Source organism: Mastomys coucha, unplaced genomic scaffold (assembly GCF_008632895.1).
Source record: "Mastomys coucha isolate ucsf_1 unplaced genomic scaffold, UCSF_Mcou_1 pScaffold18, whole genome shotgun sequence".
NCBI classification, from domain to species: domain Eukaryota; kingdom Metazoa; phylum Chordata; class Mammalia; order Rodentia; family Muridae; genus Mastomys; species Mastomys coucha.
The window spans coordinates 76,813,307-76,825,571 of record NW_022196900.1 but is presented as its reverse complement, the minus strand read 5'-3'; the positions used below and the strand labels follow the sequence as shown (position 1 = coordinate 76,825,571).

General features: G+C 43.6%; 1 protein-coding gene across 7 annotated transcripts in view; it reads left to right on the top strand.

Moving 5' to 3' along the window:
• The window catches only part of Ccdc30 (coiled-coil domain containing 30), a 98,260-nt gene extending 86,344 nt beyond the window's left edge, over positions 1–11,916 (top strand). For all 7 annotated transcript variants that reach the window (XM_031378470.1, XM_031378468.1, XM_031378469.1 and 4 more), the window contains 5 exons: positions 1,374–1,515; positions 4,495–4,631; positions 4,966–5,080; positions 11,047–11,114; positions 11,559–11,916. In XM_031378470.1, the coding sequence (XP_031234330.1) occupies positions 1,374–1,515; positions 4,495–4,631; positions 4,966–5,080; positions 11,047–11,114; positions 11,559–11,754 (658 nt within the window). In that variant the 3' untranslated portion in view covers positions 11,755–11,916. The remainder of the gene's footprint in view (positions 1–1,373; positions 1,516–4,494; positions 4,632–4,965; positions 5,081–11,046; positions 11,115–11,558) is intronic.
• The last annotated feature ends 349 nt before the right edge of the window (positions 11,917–12,265 follow it).

Sequence of the window (12,265 nt, the reverse complement as noted above, 5' to 3'; positions counted from 1 at the left end):
GGGCATGGTGACATATGCCCGTTATAACCTCAGCCTTGGAATCATGAGTTTAAGGCCAGTCTGGGCCACATAGTGAGTCCCCGGCCATTGGGACTCTGCTTCAAAGAACCAAAAGGAGGCATGCAGTGTGTGGAGTGTTTCTCTCTTGTCTGACAGCACAGACATAAGCAGTCCATGCCTGACATGGAAGTTCCCTGTGTCAGAAGCTGAGGCTTCCACTGTCTTGCTATTGCTCCAGCATCTTGTAGTCTTTTGTTCTGTTTTGTTGTTTTGGTTGTTTGTTTCTTTAGTTCAAGTTTTGGTTTAGTTTGGCTTGGTTTTGGTTGTTTTTTTTGTGTTTTTAGACAGGGTTTCTCTGTGTGGGCCTGGGACAGCCATATAGACTAGGCTGTCCTTGAACTCAGAGATCTGTCTGCCTCTGGTGTGCCGCTGCCACCTGACTTTGCATCTTGTAGCTTCCACATTGCTGAATTCACTACAATCCCCACCTTTTGGTCAGTAAGCAGGGAGAGAAAGCAGGAGCTTGCTGGCTTCTTTTAAGGCACACTTTTTCCCCTTACATTCTATTAGTCAAACTGTCCATGGATTTATGTAGCTACAGGAAAGCCAGAAAAATCTAGCTATAAGGAAAAATAATTTAGTTATTTTACAAGACAACCCTTCCTCAGCCACATCTCATGGATTCTGTAATAATAAAAAGAAACTTTACAGGCCAGTTATTAGGCTTAGCTGGCAAAGGAAGGCACTTACCATAAAGGCTGATGGCCTGAGTTCTGTCCCTGGAACCCACACGAGGTAGAAGGAAAGAACCAACTCCTACGAGTTGTCCTCTGAGCTCCACATATATTTGTGGAAAATAATAATAATTTTTTAAAATGCAAACAGTATTGGCCAGGTATGGTGACATATACCTTTAGGCTCAGCACTTGGGAGGGAGGCAGAGGCAGGTGGATCCCTGTGAGTTCAAGGCCAGCTTGGTCTACATAGAAAGCTTCAGGTCAGCCAGGCCTATATGCTGAGTCCCTGTCTCAAACAGAAAACAAAACAGTATAGCCAGGAACTAGAAAAATAGAAATAATAATTTTCATCAGTGAGGCAGAATTCAGAATTCCTTCATCAGGGACCCAAAGCCCAGGAGTTTCCTAAATTAAACTCAGACATCAAAGAGTCATCAGTTCACACCAAGGTAAGCCAGAGGCTTGAGTTCATAGGGCTGGCTGAGGAGGGGGTTATTCTAGACTCGTCCCTCACATAGGTGAAGAAGATGCGAGGCAAGCCAGCATCCACACTAAAGGTCCATAGGTCATATCCAAAGGAAACCAATAGGTCCTGCCTGTATTCCAGTGTGCTTATCCTGACTTTTGCTTTTATAGAAACTACAAAGACAAACACCACTGTCACAAAGCCAAGCTTCAAAAGGTCAAGGACCGTCTAACTCACGAGTTAGAAATACGGAATAAGAGGATTAAAGAACTTGAAGATGAAAGTGGGAAACTGCAACAGAAAATTGAAATGGTGAGAAAAGAAAGAGAGAGAGAGGGAGAGAGAGAGAGAGAGAGAGAGAAAGAGAGAGAGAGAGAGAGAGAGTACCATGACCCCACTGGTGGTCAGCAGTCTGAGAACACCTGCTCATCTTCACATTAATTACTCATGGCTTCTCTCTCCCAGCTTTCGTTTTTCCTACTACCTTCCACCCTTCTGTGTGAGGAATTCTTTTTATTTTTAATGCATGTGTACGTATGTGTGCACATTGGTGTGTGTGTGTGTGTGTGTGTGTGTATACATGAAGCACGTGTATGGGTGCTTGTTTGTATGCAAGTGAATATGGAGGTCAGGAGACAATTTCAGGGGTCATCCCCCAGAGCACTGTGAGCCTGCTTCCTTTCTCTCACTGGGCTGGTGCTCAACCAATGAGACTTAACTGGCTAGCCAGCAAAGCACCCAAAGATCCCTGCCTCTTTACCACCCAGTGCTGGGTTAACCTTCACAGCCATGCCCATGATTTTTAAATGGATTCTGAGGATCAAACTCAGGGCTTCATGCTTACAAAGGAGGCATTCTACTAACTGAACTAGCCCCACCAGCCCAAATGTGAAGAGACTCCTAAGGACCTGTAAGACTTTTAAGGTCGCTAACCCAAATAGGATATTGAAGACATCCCTCGCTAGTGATTTATAACTGCCTCACCTTCAAGTGGAAACATCAGTCCTGGAGCTGGAGTGATAGCTTACGGGTTAAGAGCACTTGCAGCAGGGCTGGAGAGATGGCTCAGCAGTTAAGAGTACTGACTGCTCTTCCAGAGGTCCTGAGTTCAATTCCCAGGAACCACATGGTGGCTAAGCACTTGCAGTTTTTACAGAAGACCCAATGATCCTTTATTCCACTTCTATGTGTTCTGGCACCTTTTTCTGGCTTTATTGGGTACCAGTCATGTATGCAGTTCACACACACATAAAATAAAAATAAACCTTTTTTAAAAAAATTATTTATTTAATGCATATGAGTACACTGTTGCTGTCTTCAGACATACCCGAAAAGGGCATCGAATCCCATTACAGATGGTTGTGAGCCACCATGCGGTTGCTGGGAATTGAATTCAGGACCTCAATGCTCTTAACTGCTGAGCCATCTCTCCAGCCCCAACTATTTTTTTTAAAGTTTTTATTTTTTTTTTTAAACAAAAACAAAAACAAAAAACAAAGAACTTTTCTTAAATGCTCTTTTTTTTAAATGCTCTTCCGAAGGTCCTGAGTTCAAATCCCAGCAACCACATGGTAGCCCACAACCATCTGTAATGAGATCTGACACTCTCTTCTGGTGTGTCTGAAGCTACAGTGTACTTACATATAATAATAAATAAATCCTTGGGCTCAGAGCGAGTGGGGCTGGAGTGAGCAGAGGTCCTGAGTTCAGTGCCCAGCCACCACATGATGGCTCACAACCATCTATACAGCTACAGTGTACTCATATACATAAAAATAAATAAGTAAATCTTTTTTATTTTTTTTTATTTTTTTTTAAAGATTTATTTTATTATAAATAAGTACACTGTAGCTGTCCTCAGACAGCATCAGAAGAGGGCGTCAGATCTCATTTCGGGTGGTTGTGAGCCACCACGTGGTTGCTGGGATATGAATTCAGGACCTTAGGAAGAACAGCTGGTGGTCTTACCTGCTGAGCCATCTCCCTAGCCCCAGTAAATCTTTTTTTAAAAAATAGTCTTTTGTGTGTATGTGTACATGAACTTGGTTAGACAGTTTTCCCTCACTCAAATTCATGTCCTTCCATAGAATATCAGATGCAACCTGCCAATTTGGAAATCCAGTCTTTGCAGGTATAATTATTATTATTGTATATTATTAATATGTTAATAACATAATAAGTCCAATATGCCTGCATCTTTGCAAGAGGAGTGGCAGAAGCAGACTAGGACACATCCCGTGGGAAAGAACACCCCACGAGGACAGAGGCAGAGAGGGGAGGATGTGTCTGTAGGCCATGGAGGCTGCCTGGCAACCATGCAACAGGAGGAGGCTTGGAATGGTGTTCCTATTAGGGCTCAGGGTGTAACCCGGAACTAGAGCTCTGGCCTAACATGCATTCGGCCTCCAGTACTGACAGGGAGACCTTGGTCCCCAGAACTAGCCCTGGCAGTATCTTGATTCCAGATTTCTAGCCTCCTAGGACTGAGATAAAATAAACTCCTGCCATGCAAAGCCACTAGGTATGTGGTAATTTGATATGTCTATGGTATGGTAAGGAGGTTAAGTTCTTATCTTTCTCCCTCTGCCTAAAAATGAATATAACTACAGGCCAGCCAGATGGCTCAGTGGGTAAAGGTGCTAAGGCACTTGATGCCAAGCCTTTTAGCCCTAAATTCAGTCCCCTAGGACCCATAGGTCCTCAAAAAGAACTAATTCCTGCAACTTATTTTCCAACCTCCACATACACGTTGTGGTACACACCCATATATATTGTTTAAAATGAATGGATGAATGAATGAATGAATGAATGAATGAATGAATGAATGAATGAAAAAAGAACACAGCGAATAGAGCACCATGGCACATGCCTATAACGCCAGCTCTTAAGAATCTGAGGCAAGGGTATCAACCCTAGGATGTACTACAAGTCTCTGTTCAAAACAACAACAACCGAATATCCACAGAGCAGGTGGAAGTGCATCCAGGGAGAAGATTTCAATGCTGAGCACAGAATTCTGTCACACTTGCTGGTGCTTTAACACCTGCTGAAATTAAAGCACAGGGAAGACAACAGTTTCTTCCTGGAGATTGAGTGCCAAGGTAGCTTTAATTGTGAGTGTGTGCATTCCCTAGAGTAAGCACCACAAACAGGAGGCATCGAGTGTAACTAAGGATGATGCCAAACAGGTGCCAACAGATTCGGGGCCAGAAAGAGGGAAAGCAAGAGTTACTGGAGTTACTGTTAAGACCTGAAGCTCTTAAATCTGTATGTCCTCCTTCCTCTTCCTAGGAGAAAGTGTTCCAGGGCCAGATCATGGCCCAAAATGACATCCTCCTCCTGGAAAAGAGGAAGCTTCTAGAACAAGTCACAAATCAAGAAGAACTGATTTGCAGCAACAGGTCCACCATATCTGCATTCCAGAGCAAGTACGTGCAGTGGGGGTTGGGGGTGGGGCTTGAGCTCCAGGGGTGGGGGTGGGGGTAGGGGAAGGTCTCTCCACCCAGAGCATGGAGGGTCCGGAAGACTGGGAGTGCTCCTGGCTATCTTGTTCTGCTGTCTTCTGCTTTTGAGCCACCGTGACACCAAAGATAGTGTCATGGAGGGAGAAAGAGTGTGTATAGGAGGGAGAAAGAGTGGAGTTGTATAACAAAGATGACACGCATGCTTAGCATGCATGAGGCTCTGTGTTTGATCCCTGCAGACAGGAAGGGAGGGAGGGAAACATTTCCTAGCTATGCCTCCAATTTGTGCCGTGTTTAGGGCATCTTTACTGGATAAAGAAAACCAGCAGTTGCAGGAGAACTGCCTCCGGCTCATGCAGCAAATTGGCCTCTTGGAGCAAATTATAAGGAGCATCCAGATTCACAGAGAAGAGGTAAGATGAGCACTCTAAGATTTGGCTCTCTGGTTCCCCCTGCCACAGCCTGCTCTTGGCTGAATGGCGAGCTGTGGCAGAGCAGCTCGCTCCTCATGGGCACATGGAACAGCATACCTGTGACTGATCTTGGTGAGTCCTGCTCACCACTGGGTTAACTTTCATAACACTTCTATCCTGTGTAATTCCAAATCCATCTACATATGCCTCTGAGCATCTTTCTAAATGGATTACGTTGCGGTTGCCTTTTTTTCTTCTCTAAATCAGTAACTTAGTGTTGTCTCAGAGGACCAGAACTGTAGCTCATTGGTGACCACATCTGGGGACTGGCATAGCTCATACATGACTGTATCTGTGGACAGGTATAGTTCATACTTGACCATATCTGCAGACAGACACTCATGCTTTGAGAATGAATGGATGTTAAACGTCTTTTCAGATATGCCTCCTTCTGAACAACCCTGTTTGCAGTATATTGTTCTAGCCTTGTTTGGAGAGAAAGAACAACAGATCTGAGGCTCAGGAAGGTCGAGAGAAGCCAGTTTAGTCTGCTAATAAGTCAAGACTGAGGAGAGCAACTGAGTCAGAAAAACAAGTATGTTCCAAATTCAAACAATTAGCCAAGGAGAATTTCAAGAGATAGTATGGGCTCAGTCAAGGTCCAGAGTCTGGCTGGTGGAGAGTGAGACTTCAGTAAGCAGAATCAGATGACAGATCCGGGATAGAGCCTACTTCCTCCTTTCCCTGGTGTGATCACCTGAGAGGCATCCCTTCGGAATATACTTCTCCACAGGTCTGGTTATCAGCTCTACTGCTTTAAGACCTGCATCTTGTATATTCTCACAAAGCTAATTATTTCCAAGCTACATGAGGTATTTCCCAGTCGTCATCAGAAGCAGAATTGCCCGCTTATGTGACCTGATTGCCAATAGTTTCTCTGTTTGCTTGAGTGAGTTCTTCCTCACTCCATTCACTCACTCGTCAACTGTAAACTCCAGGAACTGGGCTGGGTCCTGGAACACTAAGAGAGTCTGTGTCTTCATATATCTTCATTCCAGTATGGAAAGGCAGACACACCTGTGAATGAATATGACAGGATTACAAGTCAGAAGACTATGGAGGCTGGGCATGCGGGCTCATACCTGTAATCCCAGAACAGAGGAGGCTAAGGCAGGAGGGTTAGGAGTTCAAGACTAACTTCTGCTACTTAAGGATTTCAAGGCCAGCCTGGGGTACATAAGACTCTGTCTCAACCAAACAACAACAACAACTCAACCATATCCATAACAACAACCAAGAAGACTAGACTAGTAGGGTAGCCTTTGCCTATAGAATGACCTGAGTTCAGTTCCTGAAACCCACATGGGAGAGGAAAAGAACCAAGTCCTCTGACTTGAAAAAAAAAAAAAAAAAAAAAGCCAAGTGATGGTGGCGCACGCCTTTAATCCCAGCACTCAGGAGGCAGAGGCAGGTAGATCTCTGAGTTCCAAGCCAGCCTGGTCTACAGAGTGAGTCCCTGGACAGCCAAGACTACACAGAGAAACCCTGCCTTGAGACCTCCACTCCCACTCCAACAACAATTTTTAAAAAAAGGCTTTATGAGCTAGCTGGTGACTACGCTGGGTCTTCAGGATCCCAGTGTAGCCCTGAGCCTTTCTCAGGGTGAGCTTTTAAGCACAAAAGCCATGTCCTCAGTTGACGTACTTGAGTTAACAGGAACAGTTATCCAGACTCAGAACAACAGAAGCAAAAGGCAAGGTCAGTGCATTCAAAGACTTCCCCAGAACTATGAACATTGATGGATTAGGCCTTTGTTTCTGTTTAGGCAGGTGGTGCTGTCTACATGCTGAGTTTTATGTTCTGAATGGTACTTCTGTCATGGAATCAGTTGTGCTGAGGTATGGGGGAATCAACAACAGACCAAAGAACAGGTATCATCAAAGCCCATCTGATGAAACAATGAGTTTGTTAGGGTTATTTATAGGAGCATGGTTGAGGGTTACTTCCAGGAGAAGAAAAGACTCAAAGACATCTGCATCACCAAAAGCCGTCCCACCATGGGGGACAGCTCATGAAAGATAGAAACCCGGAGCACACCATATAACCTGCAGACAGGTCAGTAGGTCGGAGAGTCCCTTCCAGGAAGCTCAGCTGCTCTGACTGTGTCTCTTACCAGTCCTTTCTAGTATATCATCTTGGAGACCAAGGAGACTAGTGAATCTGGTCAGTTTTAGGGACTTCCTGAAGCTTATGGGTTGTCTAAGTCCTAAAGTTAAAGCACTTCCCTACAGGATGGCATGTTTCTCTTCCCTTTAGAACATCTTGAATTTTAAGGAGCATCTCTTCTAAAATGTAATGTTCTATCTCTTGTACAAAAACAATATATGAGGAACTGGAGAGATGGCTCAGCAGTTAAAAGCATTGGCTGTTCTTCCAGGGGACTTGGGTTCAAGCCCAGCACCCACATGGCAGCTCACACATGTCTCTCACTCCACTTACAAAATACCAATGCACATAAAATAAAAATAAAAAGATAACAAAAACAAAACAAAAAACAATATATAAACTTATCATTCCCCTCAGAATTGCTGGTAATTTCCTTTCTTTCTTAGAATTATTTATTTTATGTATGTGAGTACACTGTAGCTGTTTTCAGACACTCCAGAAGAGGGCATCAGATCCCATTACAGATGGTTGGGAGCCACCATGTGGTTGCTAGGAATTGAACTCAGAACTTCTGGAAGAGCTGTCAGTGCTCTTAACCACTGAGCCTTTTCTCCAGTCCCCTGCTGGAAATTTCTTACACAAATTATTTGGTCTATATCAAAGGTTAAGTTGTGGTCCAGTTCAGGGAAGCCAGTAAATCCATGTAAAATTTGGATCTGTGTTCATCTCTGTTTTTATTTTGTCATCATCATCATTATTATTATTATTATTATTATTATTATTATTATTACTATTACTATTACTATTATTATCATCATTATCGCTCTACTGGTCTGGGGAAGGGTTGTGACAAAGTCCTCTACTCTATAGCCTTGAGTGGACTGGAATACACTGTATAGGTGAGATTAACCTCAAACACACACTGATCCTCCTGCCTCAGCCTCTTGAGTGCTAAGATTATAGGCATGAGCCACCATGGCCACCTTTAATCTGTTTTTCTAGGGGGAACCATTTTATTTGTAAAGTCATAAAGCTCACACATACACACAAAAAAGACATAGAAGGAATGCACCCCAGTATGACCAAGGCCATGTTTGATGCACACACAGCTGACATGGAACTCAGGGGTAAAAGCTGAAAGGCTTCATTCTAGGGTCAGGAACAAGACGACATTTCTGCTCTAACCAACTTCCATTCAGGGAAGTGCTAGAAGTCATTGACAGGGATAATTTGGCAAAGATACAGAGGCTTCCAAGTAGAAAAGGAAGAGGTGAAATTGTCACTGTGAGCTGATGATATGATCTTGTGTATAGAAAACCATAACCACTCCATAATCCCTCTAAAATAACTCTATTAGAGAAAAAAAAAAAGGAATACAACATAGAAGTCAAATATTTCAATGCACTAATATTGACTTATATGAAAAAGAAATGAAGCATTAAGCCAGCAAGATGGCTCAGTGGCTCATCAAAAGATGCTTGTTGCCAAGACTGAGTCCCATCCTGGGAGGCACATGGTAGAAGGAGAGAACCCGCTCACACAGGGTATCTTCTGACCTCTACATACAGAAACAGATAAACAAACAAATACATGTAATGGGGAAAGGACCAAATCAAGAAAGTCCAGGAAATAGATTAGTGGTAGGATGCTTGTCTGGAATACTCAAAGCCCTGGTTCCATCTTCACCACTCCTCATCCCTCCTGCCCCATCAAAAAAAAATTGTAGGGCTGGGGATATAGTTCAGTTGGTATATAGTGCTTTGCCTGGTGTGCACATGGCTCTTGGTTTGTTCCTCAGCAGTGTACACATAAGTCTTAGGGTTCTCTAGAGTCACAGAACTTATTTGTTCAGTCCCACAAGGCTAGTTGCTTCAGCTAATCTTCTATATAAAGTGGAATCCTGAAGAATTAGGTTCTAACAGATGTGCTGGCAAGTAAGTGCAAGTAGATAAAGAAGAGTGAGTCTTCCTTCTTCCAGTATCCCTATGTAGGCCTCCAGCAGATCGTGTGACCCAGATTAAAGGTGTGTACCACCATGCCTGGATCTGGAACTTGCTTTGTCCCAGCCTGGGCTTGAACTCAGAGACCTGCTTGCCTCAGTTTCTCGAGATTAAAAGCATGTACTACCCGCCTGCCTGGGCCTAACTTTTCATGGCTACTATGCTTCAAGATCTCTATGTCAAGATCTGGGTCAGAAGCCTGTGTCTTCCAGCCTCAAGGTCTGGATCACAGGTGTGCCCTCCATTTCTGGATTGTAGTTCTTTCCAGATGTAGCCAAGCACAACATATATGCAGTAAATATGCAGAACATATAGATGTATGTTTGTGTTCTCTCATAGGTAGACAGATAGATAGATAGATAGATAGATAGATAGATAGATAGATAGATAGATAGGAGGGGGAGAAAGAAAGAGAGAGAGATGAGTGATGGGACAACAGGAGGAGAAGATAGAGGGGATAATGGAGAGGAGAAGATGGAAAGAAGAAAAGGGTGAAAGGGGAGAGGAGAGAGAAGGGGGGAAGATATTGGCAGGGTGAAGGAGGGCAAGCAATTAGTCACTCCATACCCTTTTATACTTTATATTGCTTGTAGTATGTTGTGCTATTGGTGGCAGTAAATCAGTTTCATGTATCTAATCTATATACCATAAATTGTAGGATCATATTGCCAGTGGATTATCATTATAAAGACTGAATAGAGCTGGAGCACCAGCATGGATGCTCAGGGGATCAGAGTAATTGTTCTTGCAGGGTACCTGGGTTTACTTCCCAGCACCCACATCAGGTGACTCACAGTGTTGTGCCGGGAAGTGTTCGTGAACCCCAAAAGACCACCAAGGAGCTGTTTCCAATGTAGCAGCATTTAGGGTCTCTTTATTACATACTCAGGTTTGGGTACTCTTCCAACCCAACCCTGACACATCAGAATGGGACGAGAAGGTGGAGCAGCCTCGAACCCTCGGCAGGACAAGGTCTAACCTGGCAAGTATCTAACTGAATGTCTATTGTAAGCTGACAGGTGGGTGCTCTGAAGGAAGACCATATATAATCATAAACAGTCTGAAAGTACATCTGAAACAATCAGACTAATCTTTGATTAACTGTTGCTAGGGAGTAACTCTGGCGAAGGACAAGCTGTAAGATCCTTCCTGGTATGTGGGTGTAGTTCAGGTTCTGCTGCAGGTCAAGTTCTCAGGCATTTTTTTCTTTAAGATAGAAGCCCATCCCAAGATGGAATAGGTTTGGCCTCTCAACAGCCGCCTCAGTAACCTGGAGAGATGGCTCAGCGGGTAAGAGCACTGGCTGCTCTTCCAGAGGTCCTGAGCAACCACGTGATGGCTCACAACCATCTGTAATGAGATCTGATGCCCTCTTCTGGTGTGTCTAAAGACAGCTACAATGCACTTACATATAATAATAAACAAATCATAAAAAATACTTTTAAAAAAGCCACCTCTGGCCGGGCGGTGGTGGCGCACGCCTTTAATCCCAGCACTTGGGAGACAGAGGCAGGCGGATTTCTGAGTTCGAGGCCAGCCTGGTCTACAGAGTGAGTTCCAGGACAGCCAAGGCTACACAGAGAAACCCTGTCTCAAAAATACCAAAAAAAAAAAAAAAAAAAAAAAAAAAAAAAAAAAAAAAAAAAAAAAAAAGCCACCTCTGTAACTCTAGTTCCAGGGGATCTAATACACATATAATAACATATAGCCAGACACACACACACACACACACACAAACACACTCATACACACAAAGAAAAAATAATTATATCTTTTTAAAGATATATAATTTTCTTTTAGGAAACAGTAATTACTGACAACGCTGCATTTGAAATACTCAAAAAGATACTACCTTTACAAAACTCCAGGTGAGTTATATACATGAAGACTGTCACCAACCGCACGCCTAAGATGGCGCCTTACTGGTTCACAGTGGTTGTCTTGAAAGAACACAGCTTTGGTTTTGGTTTTGGTTTTTTTGTGGGGGTCTTTTCTCCCTACATTTTGTTTTTTTGTGGGGGTCTTTTCTCCCTACATTTTGTTTTTTGTGGGGGTCTTTTCTCCCTACATTTGGCTTTTGAGTCTGCACAAGTCCGTACTCTACTTGCTGGCTTTCCAGTCCTACAGAATTCCAGTTTCAGGCAGGGGATAATCCAGAAGCACAGGCCTCCTGTAGCTTTTATTTTTTGTCTTTTTCTTTGATTTGATAGCAGTAAAGTGCTAAAGTCCTATCAATGCCATAGACTCGTAGCCCTAAGCCTCTACGAGGAAGTTGTATGTATGTTGACACCCTCACACATGGCCTTTCTCAGTTTCTCAGGGACAGGTTTGGTACTGTCAGTTGAAAATCTCCAGGAGACTGAGCAGTACAAGTCAGAAGGAACAACAGCAATCCCTAACTCCCCTGAGCCTCCTTCACGCTCACAGGATTCAGAAAGTGGATATATAAATGTGACTTCTCTAAAAGAGACACACAGCACACAAGGGGACCAAAAGCCAGAACTATGACCTCACTGGCATCTGCAGCAATACTAACCATGCCTACTAACCCAGAGCCTGGATATAAAGGTGCAGACTGAGCTGGAGAAGCCTCACAGAACACCCTGGACATCAACAAGGATTCTTCAAGATCACTTAATAAACGGTCATTAAAAATTTTCAAAAGTGGAATTATTGTTTGATATACCTATTGATAATGAGTTTTAAATTTTTTTCTTTTCTTTTATGTCTATTGGTGGTTTGTCCGTGTGTGTGTGTGTGTGTGTGTGTGTGTGTGTGTGTCCATATACTCTGTGCATATGCCAGAAGAGGGCATTGGTTCTCCTGAGACTGGAGTTGCAGACAGCTGTGTTGTGTGGGTGCTAGGAATGGAACCCCAGCCCTCTGTTGAGCCATCTCCCCAGCCCTAAGAAGATTTTTATTTTGTGTGCATTGGTGTTTTACCTGCATGTGTCTGTGTGAGGGTGTCAGATCCTCTGGAACTGTGGAGTTGCAGACAGTTGTGAGCTGCCATGTGGGT